The sequence below is a fragment of the Choloepus didactylus genome, chromosome 20 (assembly GCF_015220235.1).
Source record: "Choloepus didactylus isolate mChoDid1 chromosome 20, mChoDid1.pri, whole genome shotgun sequence".
NCBI classification, from domain to species: Eukaryota; Metazoa; Chordata; class Mammalia; order Pilosa; family Megalonychidae; genus Choloepus; species Choloepus didactylus.
In genome coordinates, this window is record NC_051326.1 from 33,887,069 (window position 1) to 33,901,053 (window position 13,985).

The window sequence follows — 13,985 nt, forward strand, 5'->3', positions numbered from 1 at the left end:
CAGGTTAGGGATCACCATCATCTATTATCCCTGCAGTCCTGAGGTTCTTTGGTTTTCTCTTTTTCTTTGTTACCCTTCCTTTGAGTTTTGTGATAGACCCTCCATCCTGAACTCAAAGATTCTGTGAAGAGGGGGAAAAGGACTTTTTACCTAGGCCAAGAAATGCAGATAATTATATCTAGCCAAACCACTAAGTGAAGAGATGTACCAGGGAACTTACTTAAGCTCCTGAAAACACAATCAGAGATTTTCCTCTCTATAAAGGTTAGTTTCATCTCTTCTAAACTGTCTCACTTGACAATTCCAATCCCACTATTTACCAAAAACCTACCACACATACAGTATTTGACCTGGTAAGTAAATTTTTATTCCCTGCTTTCTTTCTAGATTCTCCTGTGCACAGTATTCTTCCTTTTATCTATCACTTTATCCCAGTGACTTCTTCCCTTTTTCTATGGCAGAAAATGAAGACAACAAACAAAAAGCCCAAATGAACCTCTAACAAAATGCAAAACAACACTGTGGTACTAACCCACATATGCAACAAGGGACCAGTACATGTTTGAAGCAAACTGCTTTCAGCTTGGTGAACATGTTTCTAGAATTTTTAGGGGGAGTGGGGTGTGAAGCAATTTGTTTTTTGCTGGATATAGATGGGCCTTCACAAAAGAAGTAAAACTGTTTATGCTTCCCTTTCCTTCCAGTTTTGATTTATTTAGTATGGAAACTTCATTCAGAGTGTAATGATCATTACTTAGTTTTCAGGGTAATGAGCATTCTGTAGCCATTTGAGAAGTGAGAAAGACAAGAATTCAAATGCAGCTATAATTCCCTCTCTCTGCCTTATACCAGATATACAAGCTCCACAAAGATAACATGACTTAGTGAAGACATGAGCATAGTTTCTTTCATTACCTGTACTTCTTTAAGCAGCTTTGACACTTGGATGAAATTCAGTCGTGTATCAATGGGGCAGTAAATGCATTTCATGGCCAAAGGCTGGTAGGGAGCCAGTGCTTCCAGGTATGAGAAATCAGGTTCTAGGAAAGCACAAAACATGAATTTTGAAATGCAGGCAATGGAGGAACTGTTAAATAAGGAGGTGGCCAATGTGGTCAAGGCCAAGTGAGGAAGTGGCCAGAGTGCTCAGGGCCAAGCAGACAGGTGGTTAGCGAAGTTGGGAGGATGGTTATATACAGGAAGATGGAGCAAGTAAGTAAGTATATTGAGGACAACAGGAGCCAGATTTCTGACTGTCTGAGAAACGGAGTTACAAATAAAAGGAGAACTAGAATGAACTCTGTAGGACGAAACTGGAATTAGAGGTTATCAATGTAAAGTTTTCAACATAAGTAGATAGGATGAGATGAGATGAATGAGGGAATAAATAAGTAAATGGAGGGGAAGGAAAAGATTTTCTTTACAACAGAATGGCAGCTAATAAACATCTTGCAGCTTGACTTCATCTGCTTTTGTAAATAGGGGGTCTGAGAAAGAGAAAAGCGTCCTGACAGCTGGGAGCTCTCTTGGCACTTCTGCTAGGCCTTGGTGTTGGTATGACCTGGCCTGGCACACGTGGCTAGGTCATAGTGTTCTCCTGTGAAAAAGAAACAATTTCACAGAATAGCAGACAAGGCCACCTTGTGACTATGATGGATCAAGACAAAAACTAGATCACTCCATAATCATGTGTCCAAACCACAAAATGGCTACACATTATCTTATCCTTGTTCCATTCTTGCCTTCCAGACAACAATCATTAAGATGCCCAATCATACTCCTGCTTCCTGACAGCACGCAATCCAAACCAATGTCCCACTTCCTTGAACCCACCCCCAAATCACCAAGCACAAGCACAAATCCTATGAGAAGTTGTTTTTACCACCCTCTGAGATGCTCTGCACTCAGAGATCTCTCTTGCTGCAACAAGTCAATAAACGGACAGTCCTCACAAACTAGGCTGAACACAGGGAAGGTCCTAAGGGTCCGTGGCCCTCATGCTTTTGGCATAACTAGACTCTCTGTTTCCATCATGCAAGTCTCAGTAGTCATCAGAAAACTACAAGAAAGGAGAAGGGGAAGAATACTTTTTCAACAGCCTTTATGTGCCAGGCACTGATCTAAGTGCTTTCATTCTGCATTTCACTAAGTTCACTAATCAGCTCAAGGATACAGTTACCAAAAATTCCATTTTACAATGAGTATAGAGAGGCTCAGAGGTGAGATAACTAGGCTTAAGTTCTATAGCCAGTAAGTTGGGCCAGATTTTAAATCAAGTTTTTTTTTTTTACTCCATAGCCATAAGATTTCAAAAACCCAAGGCTGATGAAGGCTGGAAATTGATAAAATAATACAGTGATTATCTAAGTAAAACCCCTACTTGATTTTATAAAGGATTTGTTTATTCCTGAGGAGATTATCTTCAAAAGAAAAATTACAAGCCAGAGAAAAACACATCTCAGTAAATAACTTCTAAAAAGAAAACCAGACTGGTTAACTAGAATTATTGCAGTTCTTGAAATAATTTGCAAAATCTTATCAAAAAGCAGTTCAGTAGAATTCTGTCTCAGGGGAAAAATCTTTAAAACACACATATAAGAGCTTTGTTTGGTACACAGTTATTTAACTGCACCTTTTGCTTTACTCTTACTCTTTTCCTTATGGTTTCTTTATCCTTATTTATGACAGTATGATATCCACATTCATGCCTCACAGTAAAATTCTTCCCTGTGTCTCTAATCTTGTAGATGCATTTGCTGATGACCCCAATGTAAAAGAGAGGGTTTTAAGGGGAAGGAAACAAACAAACAGACAAAGGTACCGAGTGTTCTTTTTTACTTCAATTGCTCTTTTTCACTTTAATTATTATTCTTGTTATTTTTGTGTGTGTGCTAATGAAGGTGTCAGGGATTGATTTAGGTGATGAATGTACAACTATGTAATGGTACTGTGAACAATCGAATGTACGATTTGTTTTGTATGACTGCGTGGTATGTGAATATATCTCAATAAAATGAAGATTTAAAAAAAAAAGGGTTTTAAATTACCTGTGAATATGACAGTGTTGAGACTAGATTTTCCCCAGAGCTCCATGAAGTGCACCACATCCCCAAACCGGAGGGAAGGGTGCCCAGTGAACACCACACACGGCTGTCTGAAATCGTTGCTGAAGTCTCCATGGATGCTGGGATAGTGCTTCAGCTTATTGGTCTGAATGAGCTAGAATACATATATATATATGAAGAGACATTAGCCTGCCTATGCTGAAGGAAGAATCAAAGCATGAGAGGGTAAGCAGAGCTGAATTAAAAAAAAAAATGAATCTTTAAAATTTGCCAAAGAACAAAATTTTTTTACCAACAATGTCTTTCTGAACAGATAGGAGAGTCAAGTCCTTTTGGTAAGATTAACATACTTAGTAGAAACCTTTATTCAAGTCATTATAGGCTGATTTAGCCTGACTCTTCCTTTATAGCTTCTTGACATTCAGCGCCCTTGTCCCAGAAGTCCTCAATAACAGTTACTGTTTGAATTACAAGGAAATTTTTCATAACTTGTGCATCACCAAGTTCTGGCAACAATACACACCTCACACAAGAAAAGCTGTTTACCTGTACAGGAACTCCTCTTGAGAAGTTATAGCTTTATTGGGTTACTGAGGTAACTTAAAGACAAAGACCAAACTGGCTTTCGGAAATGTGGGAGATTTGATGTCCTCATGACCAAAGAGCCATGTTAATAAGCACACCATGCACAGCTCCAAACCTGTATCAAAGGTGTTATGTTTGGAACCGAAAAAAAAAAAAAAAAAAAAAAAAAAAAGCCCCATTCCAGCACAATACTTGACAGTATTCTTCCAACTTTGGGCCTTTCCCAATGAAACACCATACACTGTTACAACCACAGATGGCATCTTACAACACTGCTTAGAAACTCTGCCTGGGTTCCTGCCCCCACCTCCTAACCCCAGCATCTAAAGGTCAGATGGCAATTCACAGCCTTAAGCATTAAGTAGGACATAGGGAGCATTGCCTTGAGATGCTGTTTAATGTACAAAGAAGTGGTCCATACTATTTAATCCTTTAGCATTCCATAATGCTTAAGAAGGAAGCCCAGTCAACTCCTCCAATTCCAAATGAAGTCACCCCAATGGTAAGGATGTGCCCAGAATGGGACAGTCATCAAAGATAAGCCAAACTGTTTTCCCTTTGAAGATTTAACCTTTAATCTAGAGAGACTTGCTTTTATAAGCAAGACAGCAGTACTAGTCTAGAGATCTTAATGAGGTCTCATATGCTTGAGTGGGACATGAATGATAAACATGGAGAAAACATCTAATTCCCACTTTCCTTCCAGGTCATACACAAATAAAACTAACATTCTTTTTATTACCAATCTCGCCCAATCTGTTCTCGTTCCAGTTAAGAGGGTGAGCAACTGTCTTAAAGGACTAAGTTTGTTGTATGTATGGACATAAAGGAGATGAATAGGATTCTAAGTATAGCACATATATCACTGTTTAGGCATTATCTGCAGTTCCCATCATTTTACTAATTAATGCATAGAAATGATAAATTTCTCATTTTTTGCCAACTAGATCTACTTTCCAGCTGACTTACTATATTTGACCATACAGAATTTCCTTTGCTCTGATTTAAGGCCCAAACCTTACACTAAACTGGCTTTTAATACCACAGATTACTTTTGTGTGTTTTTGAATTTTTATATAAATGAAACCACACCATTCTTACTCTTTTATATCTGGCTTATTTTACTCAACATTATCTTTGTGAAATTTATCTACAATGTTATTCATAATTGGAGTTCATGCATTCTTGCTGATGTATGGTATTCTATTATATACCACAATTTATTTATCCATTCTACTGTTGATGGGCATTTGGGTATATTTCAGCACTATTACCAGGAGTGCTATGAACATTTCTGTGCATGTCTTTTGTGACATACATATACATTTCTATTGTGTATATACTTTAGGAATAAAACTGCTGAGGCATAGAGTATGTACACATTCAGCTTTCGCAGATAACACCAAACAGTTTTCTAAAGTGGCTGTACTAATTTAAACATCTTTTTTTTTAAATACCCCAAATTGGTAGTAACTCTACTTCCAACAGTGGGAGAATGGTTAAGTACATAAAACATTGTTCATATGATATGCTTTAGAATATTAACCATCAAAAGTAATAGTGGTATGAAGTACACAGAGAAATGTTAATGATACATCATTTGGTAAAAAGCAATGGAAACAGAGCTGAGTACACAGCTATGTAAAAACACTCAGTTCTGTGAGGGAAGGGGGAATTTTTCTATTTTTTAAATTTAAATGTTATTTTCATTATTAAAAATTTACATATGTGATTGACACAACTGGAAAAAACTAAATCTGTTAACCAAAAAAGTTAGTAGAAAGTAGAATTAAATTCCTGACCCAGTCAACAGAATAGAGGTAGGCTATGAACTGTATAAACATATTAGTAAATATAAAGTGTTAATAATAAGAAATACTAATAAATCTTTATAATATGACAACTAACTTCTGAGTTAGAGTATTTCACTTTTATCTTGCATGGGAAACAGGATGTATCAGTTTATCTAGGGATATTTTTCTGAATGTACTTAAGTCCCCATCCACATCAACTTACTGAGTTCTGTCCTAATCTGACCCAATAATCTCCTGTAATATCTTACCTCTGCATGAGGAAAAGGAGGTTCTGGGAGATACACCTTAGACTGTTTGTTGTGACAAAGCCTTTTAAAGAGGAAAAAAAAGATCAGATATTAGGTAGGGCTCACTGTAGTATCTGTTGCCACCTAGTGGTAGCAGTGCAAATACTTAACATTGTTCATTTAAAATTTTCCTGCCAATCTCACTATGAATGAAAGCCTTCTTCTGCAGAGTATTCAGGATATAAAAATCTTATTTTGAAAGAATTTTAAATGTACAGAGAATTTATAAATATAGTACAGGTTCTTCCCATATACCCTTCACCCAGTTTCCTCTAATGTTAACATCTTACATGACGATGGCTCCATTGTCAGAACGAAGAAATTAACATTAGTATATTAAAATGAACTAACCCCAGACTTCATTCAGAATTTATCAGTTTTTCCACCAATATATATATATGGTCTGCTAGTAAACCAAAGCAAGAAAGGTCAGGAAGCTGTCAGTAGCTCAGCTTGTGTACCCACAGTATTGTACATACTAATATATGGACAAGGCCAACAGTTCTGAAGCTTTTTACCTAGGGGAGACTGGAGGAATTATAAGAGATAATATGGAGGAAAAGGAAAGTAAACTGGCAACAGAGTGTAGGGAACAGAAATAGATGTCAACTCCTCTTTGTTTCCCTCAACGCAGTTTAAGGGTGGAAAATTTGTTTCAAAATAGGGAAAGAACAGCAAAAGGAGCTATAAAACGTTTGATATATGAAAACAAAAAAGACTTCTGTCAAAAAGATCAAAGACCTCAATTCAATGTAGTATCTTAGATTGGACCCTATAACAGAAAAACTGATGAGATCTAAGTAAAGACTGGAGTTTAATTAATAGTAAGGTGCTAATATTAATTCCTTAGTTTTGACTACTGTACAGTGGTCTCTAAGGTTTAACATTAGGGAAAATTTAGTGAAAGGTATATAGGAGTTCTCTACTATCTTTGCTACTTTTCTGTACATCAATGGCTATTCTAAAATAACAAGTCAATTTAATAAAAACAACAAAAAATCAAAGACAATTCAAAAATGTTTCCAATGGGGAAAAACACCTGCAGAAATATAACAAAGGGTTAGTATCTTTAACACAAATATAAAGAGTTCATCTAAATAGAAAGGAAAAGTAACAACGAAATGGGCAAAAAAAGAATACAGAAGACATAAATGTTTTACAGAAGACATAAAAATCTTTCTGGAAAGCAATTTAGATTTACATAGTGAACATGAAAAATATTTATACTCTTTGTTCCAGTAATTCCACTTTTAGCAATTTACCTAAAGCAACAAATGTAGTCGTATATATATAGAATGACATTTATTGAAGATTTAGTCATAAAAGCAAAAAAATTGGGAGGAGCCTATCTGTCCAATAATAAAACAATAAATTTTACCATGTACAAATGATGTCATAATGTAGCCATACAAAAATCATGTTCTTGAAGATTTTGTAATGCTTTAATCTAATATTAAATTTTTAAGAAGCAGGATTCAAAATAAAATATTTGGCAAGATCTCTACATAGAAAAAAGAAATATATCACAATGCCAACAGTGAGACTTTATTTCTGTATAGTGGAATTATGTGGTTTTAAATAGTTTTCTGTAAATTTTATTTTCTTCTACAGTAAATATCTATTAATTGTATATTAGAAACTAACAAATAACTAAAATAACTGAAACATAAAAACAATCTACTCTTACTTTAGTAGTCCTTGAATTCTAATAAGATACTCTGACAATAAGGCAAGTATGTAATGGGTGAACAGCAGATTTGAAGAGCACATCCAGAGCCAGGACATCACCCACAGGTACCAACAGGGCAGGGTCCTAGAATTTTTTTTTTCCCCCCAATATCTTTACTGAGGATCTGGATTAAGAAATTTAGAACATACTAGTTAATCTGCACAGGATAGTTAGGGTGGACTACTAATTATTCATGATGACCTTTCTATATATTTGGGGGGGTGGCCAGGGGGAAAAGCCCTATGCAAAGGATAAAATCCAGTGGGTACCAATAAAAAGCTATAGTCCTGCAGACAAACATGAATAATATGCATGTGGGATGGAGAAGCCTGTCTGGGTCTAAATACAGAAAAAAGTCCTTGACCATAGTTAGAAGGGAAGAACAAATGTACTCCCAACGCCCCCCCCCCCCAAAAAAAATGAAAAACACACAACCCATAAAAAGGAGGGTGGAGGGAGGGCAGCATAATGTTGGAGTTAAAATAGAAAGATGTACAAATTCCTTTGTGTTAATTAGAAACAGAATATTGTGTCCATTCTGGCTACCACACTTGTAAAAGTTATTTCTCTCCCTTCTTTTGGCTAGGAGAGAGTAAGATTTAAACATGCTTCTAAATAATGATAACCCTAAAAATGATAATAGACATCATATGGTTCAATAATTTACCCATCCTGGGATTTAGTCAATTTCCTGCTACAATAAAATTTGATTTTGATAAATATGCTACTGAAGTGAGGAAAAAAATCTAGTTTATAAGTTTAAAGTTTTGGACAATATGAGTGAGCATGGGCTTACATATTTTTTAAAACTGTTCAGAATGTAACTTCATTTTCTAAGAGGCAGAGGGCAGCATTTGAGAAGATAAATATAAAACATTTTTGTTATTGATTTTGATGGTGCTGGGTAAATTAAGCCTTTGCCTTTTATTATACCTTATTCCTTGATAACTATCCTTCTAAACTCTTAACAATATAACAGATTCAGTTTTCATTATTGAAGCTCTTCAGATCACAGATAGGGAAAAACAATAGAATGAAGGTTTCATAGTACTATGAGAGAAAACAGGACTATTTTTATTCTTACTGCTTGAATGTATGAACTCTGAATCAAATAGAACTCATAGGGAACAGTGACATACCACTCAGCAAAAATCTGTGAAAACTCAAGTGAACTGTTAGCCACTGGAGAGATGAAGTAGAAAGGGACACTGGAGAGGCCGGCTGAGTCAATGTATTGATACAGGCATTCCAGGAGGTCATAGATCACTCCAGAAGGGTAACAGGGAACCAACACGTTACCTCCATTTCGAACTGTCAGTGCTAGAAAAATTGAAGCCAAAAGGAAAAAGACAAAAAACAAAAGAACAGTTTTATAAAGGTAGAGTACAACCTTTAAAATAATACCAGCATTTCTTTCATTTTCCTACTTCTGTTCTTAACAATTCACTTCTCACGTGTAACAATCTGCTTCTTATGAAGAGTAGCACTAAAGTGGGGGAATCCAGGTTGATAATTAGCTGATTTCTTAATCAATGGCTAAGTCCCTGGGAATAGCATACATAATTAAGAGTTTGGGTTTTAAAGGTTACCAATGGCAGCTGAATCGCAGAACAGAACCTCCAAGCTCCTCTTCGTTTAGCTCCAGGCTTAAACATTGGCTGGATTTGTCTCTGCTCAGTATCTGACCACTGGTGAATGACATATAAGGAAATGGGCCAAGTTTTTCCATTTGACTCTTTTTAGAGGCATTTTCTTTTACTAATATTTTGTCTGTAAGAAAATCCTCCAAACTTTAAAAACTTAAAATAATTTATCAAAAAAAGGAATTGTAATTTATGGGTTATAGTCTATTAGGAATTATGTATGACTGGTTAAAAAAACAACAACCTGAAGTGCCTACTCAGGTTTGTTTTCTGTTTGGTTCCCACAACAAACTGATACAAAGACGTTTTGGGTATAGAACTTGAAGTCTTTGATGCCTCATGTCCTCCTTAGTTCCCAGTTCTGACATACAGGTTCATGCAGATGCACTTGAATACTGGTTGACTTGCTATTACCAGAGGAGGGTACAGTGGAAAAAAGGAAATTACTGGCCAGGGCTCAAGAGGCCTGGGCTCTAGCCCTGGCTTTGTCACAAACCACAGGACCTCAGGTAACCTACTATAACCCTGTTGGGCCTCAGTTTCTTCAGCAGCTAAATGAGAGGAATGAATGAGATCACTGATTTTCAAGCTTTTGTTTGCTTGGAAATTGCTTGGGAACTTGTTGAAAATGTAACTTTTCTTCTGGGTTGCCCGCTCCCCCCTGCCCCCGCCCCGAGATTCTGACTTACCAGATCTGTGGTGGTGACCCAAATTTGAATTTTTAGTAAGTGGACTACTTAATCCTAAGGCAGGTGGTTTATAGACCCCACTTTGAGAAACAGTGGGTTAGATGTAAGGTCCCTTTTCAGACCTAAAGTTCTCTGAGTCCATGATTCTATATTACAAACAAACAAACCAAAGACTCAACTGGAGACTAGTCCAACAATTTTCCCAAGGTAAGAATCTATTCCCTTTGGTGTAATATCAGCAAAGATTAGCATGAGTAAGAGAAATTAGCTAAGTGAAATTTCAAAGGACAGTGCCTTCCATGTAAATATAAAAAAATGACTATTTCTTTTTCCTAGAGTTAAGAAAACAGAGTTAAAGCTTCTAAGGGTGAAGGCACTGAGCTCATTACCTCCTCTTTGGTAACCAACCTATACTTTTCTAAAAGAAAGGCAGGATTTCTAGATTTTATTGGTAATTGTATTCACAGAAAAATAAATTTCTTCCAGCTAGCAGAAGTCTCTCAATTTAGCCTTCCTTTAAAAAAACTAAAAATTACACCAACAAAATATTAGTAGGGAAAATAAAATATACCTATACAGTGTATCATTATGAATTCAAAACATAATTTTTTCTGTGCTATTATTTGCAAATCAAGATGTGATCCTTTTCTTTGACAATGGCCACCCATCTCCTTACCAAATCTTATCAAAAAGCAAGGGATTTAAATAAAAATTCTCTATATAAATTAAGTGGGAAAATGTTGAATATCTGTTGTATCTATTGTTAAAAATTCTAATTCACTGTAACAATCATTCTTACTACACCTTCTGACTTAAGTTGCTTGAGATTTGCTTTTGTTGATGACAGCAGGCTTTGAAGGATGGGCAGGAAAGAGTGGGAGTAAATAGAAAAAAAGAAAGCCTTAAAAGGGGGTACCATATTTACTGTTGATGAGGAGGAAGAATGGAGTAGCCTTTCTGGAGGTCACTGTGGTAGCTCCACAAGAAGCTAAGTATGTGGGGCCATAAGGTCCTACAACCTCATTATGGGGTATGTATTTGGAAGATCCCAGAGCAGAGATATGAATGGACACTTGCACACAGTGTTTATGGAGGAAGTATTCATGATTTGCAATGGGTGGAGGTGGCCTAAGAGTACACTGACTGAGGAACAGAATGGTGAACTGTGGTGTATGCATACAATGGAATACTGAGCAACTATGAGGAGTGAAGCTGTGAGACACGCAATGAGGTGAATGGATCCTGTAGACAGCGTGTTGAGTGCAGTACACCAGAAATAAAGGCAAACACAATAATGTCTCACCAATACGGACTAATTACAGTGTGTAAACTCAGAATTGAATCTTAGAGCACAGCCTAACAGGGAAATGATTCTTGTAATGGTCCCTAGATTGCAAGCTCTTACAGCAGTCAAATCTATTCCTGAATTGTAATGGCTATCTCCAAACGCAGAGATGTTGATCCCTTAGTGTATAACTTGACTGATCTCTGGAACACTGGGTATCTGTGTGACACCTGAAATTCAGAGCTAGAGCTCGGCAGATATGAATATCAGTATTAATGCATACAGCAACTGTTAAAAAAAAAAAAAAAAAAAGCTGAAATAGAGCCCAGACTTCAATTAGAGACATGAACAAAGCAGATCTGGTTAAGAACAGGGCAAACTGGGCCAAAGAGTAAAGGCTGAAACTGACTGTATGTTAAAACTTCAACTTCCATGTGAGACCAAGGGAAGAGATGTTTATTTGGTGTAGGATCTATATTTTCTAAGCAATATAACTTCTACAGTTTGTTCAAACACTACAATTACATGGAACTTTGAATAGAAATGAGCTATGGTAGGTCTGTATAGATTAGAATGAAATAGCAACACATCCTAAAATAATTTGGGTGGAGAATAAAAATATATATTTGAGGTCCCCCTGAAGAGCTGGGGGAGGATGTGGAGGTGTTCGACTTCCTCACCTGGATTGTTGTTGATGTTCTCACAAATACTGGGGACTGATGGCTTGACATGCTGAGCCCTCTGTCTTGGGGCTTGCCCCTATGAAGCTTGTTACTGCAAAGGAGAGGCTAAACCTGCTTATAATTGTGCCTAAGAATCTCCCCCTAAGTGCCTCTTTGTTGCTCAGATGTGGCCCTCTCTCTCTAGCTAAGCCACCCTTGCGGGTGATCTCGCTGCCTTCCCCCACTACGTGGGACCTGACTCCTAGGGGTATAAATCTCCGTGGCAATGCAGAATATGACTCTTGAGGGTGAATCTGGACCCAGCATCGTGGGATTGAGAACATCTTCTTGACCAAAAGGGGGATGCGAAATGAAATGACATAAAGTTTCAGTGGCTGAGAGATTTCAAATGGAGTTGAGAGGTCTCTCTGGTGGACATTCTTATGCACTATATAGATAACGCTTTTTAGGTTTTAATATATTGGAATAGCTAGAAGTAAATACCTGAAACTACCAAACTCCAATCCAGTAGCCTTGACTCTTGAAGACGATTGTTTAACAATGTAGCTTACCAGGGGTGACAGTGTGACTGTGAAAACCTTGTGGATCTTACTCCCTTTATCCAGTGTATGGATGGATGAGTAGAAAAGTAGGGATAAAACCTAAATGAAAAACAGGGTGGGATGGGGGGGGGGTGATTTGGGTGTTCTTTTTTTATTTTTATTTTTTTATTCTGATTCTGATTCTTTCTGGTGTAAGGAAAATGTTCAAAAATAGATTGGGGTGATGAATGCACAACTATAAGATGGTACTGTGAACAGCTGATTGTACACCATGGATGACTCTACGTATATGAACATATCTCAGTAAACCTGAATTTAAAATTAAAAAAAAGGGGGGGGGGTACCAGAGGGTATGAATGTGGAGGAAAGGGGCAAAAATACTGTAAGGGCAAGTTATCTAGAAATAACTTCAAAAGGTATCATACAATTTGTGATTTGACACAGATACACACCCAGGTTGCTGCAGAACTCTCCCACCATACCATCTGGGTTTGCAGTTGGAATCTGGGTAAGCCCGGTCAGAATGAGAACATCGCTATTTTTGAGAGAAGCTTGGTCCATGGGCTGAAAAAAACAGCTATGCTTAGTAATTTTAAAAAGAATATGTTATCTACAAATAGTAAAGGAAAATGAAAATACATACTGTTTTTTCTACGACCAACCCATCATCAAGTCCTCTTTCTTCCTCAAATAAATGTATACTATTTAATAGAAGTTGCCTAAGGAGGGTGGGAACTGACTGGAAGGAGGCATGAGGGAATTTAATGGGGTGAAGAAAATAGTCTATATCTTGACTGGGGCAGTGATTACATGATATCAAAATTCATAGAATTGTACACTTAAGATCTGTGTGTTTCACTGTATCTAAATTTGACCTCAATGAAAAGAAAAAGCTTTGTTTTTTCCTAAATGCTATCTCACACATGGAATCAGTGGTTCTCAGGCTTCAGTGTGTATCACAATCACCAGGAGTTTTGATAAAAAACATTGTTGGGCCCCACTGCCAGAGTTTCTGATTCAGCTCTGGAGTGGAGATAGACAGTTTGTATTTTAGTCAAGTTCCCAGGAGATGCTCATGTTGAGAATCACTGCATTTTATAATTTGATTGTCAAAACAACTCTGAAGTAAATGAAATAAGTGTGCATTATGAGAATATGGAAATTTAGAGTCAAAGAGATTAGGCGATTACCCTAAGTCTTCATGGCAGAGGAGCCAGGAAGAATACTGGATTAGGAATTAGAAAATGCAAACCTAGTTCCAATTCCATTCCCAGCTGTGTGACCTCAGTCAAGTCTCACAGCTGAGTTTCCTTTAAAATAAGGGTATTTCTTAACTTTCTTGGATGATTTCTGTTCTTGTGAACTATATAAAAGTCCTATGCTATACTATTATTTAATCTTAGAAATCTGTTTTAATTTTTACTTGGCACAATTTGAATTTAATTTTGATTTTTTCAGAGCATTTAAAAAAATACTAATCACCTTCTCTGAAACAAATCAGGATTCAACTAAATGAAACAAAAATGAAAGCCTACAGATGATAACGCATCTCTTTACTAACTTCCATTTACAAACCTCACTGGAATGTTAGAACAAAAAAGCCAGAAATAAAGTTTACTAAAAGCCTTGTCCCTGTTTTCTCTGTTTCATCCTGATTTCACAA

The 13,985-nt window shown here is 36.8% G+C and overlaps 1 protein-coding gene across 4 annotated transcripts in view; it reads right to left on the reverse strand.

Moving 5' to 3' along the window:
• The window catches only part of INTS9 (integrator complex subunit 9), a 132,849-nt gene that overhangs the window by 16,919 nt on the left and 101,945 nt on the right, over positions 1 to 13,985 (reverse strand). For all 4 annotated transcript variants that reach the window (XM_037813163.1, XM_037813161.1, XM_037813162.1 and 1 more), the window contains exons 9-13: positions 12,775 to 12,886; positions 8,620 to 8,800; positions 5,713 to 5,773; positions 3,048 to 3,219; positions 916 to 1,040 (exon numbers count right to left, since the gene is read on the reverse strand). In XM_037813163.1, the coding sequence (XP_037669091.1) occupies positions 916 to 1,040; positions 3,048 to 3,219; positions 5,713 to 5,773; positions 8,620 to 8,800; positions 12,775 to 12,886 (651 nt within the window). The remainder of the gene's footprint in view (positions 1 to 915; positions 1,041 to 3,047; positions 3,220 to 5,712; positions 5,774 to 8,619; positions 8,801 to 12,774; positions 12,887 to 13,985) is intronic.